The sequence below is a fragment of the Nanorana parkeri genome, unplaced genomic scaffold, assembly GCF_000935625.1.
Source record: "Nanorana parkeri isolate BGI_ZX_2015 unplaced genomic scaffold, ASM93562v1 scaffold991, whole genome shotgun sequence".
In the NCBI taxonomy this organism is placed as follows: Eukaryota; Metazoa; Chordata; class Amphibia; order Anura; family Dicroglossidae; genus Nanorana; species Nanorana parkeri.
Window position 1 is genome coordinate 352310 of NW_017307259.1, and position 282 is coordinate 352591.

A 282-nucleotide genomic window follows, 5' to 3' on the forward strand; every position below is an offset into this window, starting at 1 on the left:
ACTTACAGACTAATAAACCTCACGGTGCAGTTCCAGTTAAAAGCTATAAATATCCAGACAATCATTAATAATGAACTTCCGGACTGTTACACCTTTTCCATCACTGTGAGTACCAAGGAATAAGTTTAATGCCATCGTGTATTTGTATCATTTCCTTAGAGCCGAGACCATGAGCTTGTGACTTGCCGGTTTTGTCTCCATACAGATCCTATTCGATAACCAGGCGCACAGCGGACGGGTGAAAATGCAGCTGGACAATGACGCTACTATTAAAGAGTGCAA

General features: G+C 41.8%; 1 protein-coding gene across 1 annotated transcript in view; it reads left to right on the top strand.

Moving 5' to 3' along the window:
• Positions 1-282, top strand: part of MCOLN1 (mucolipin 1) — a 31066-nt gene that overhangs the window by 21976 nt on the left and 8808 nt on the right. Inside the window, exons 6-7 of the mRNA XM_018566954.1 lie at positions 3-105; positions 206-282. Coding sequence (XP_018422456.1) covers positions 3-105; positions 206-282 — 180 coding nt within the window. The remainder of the gene's footprint in view (positions 1-2; positions 106-205) is intronic.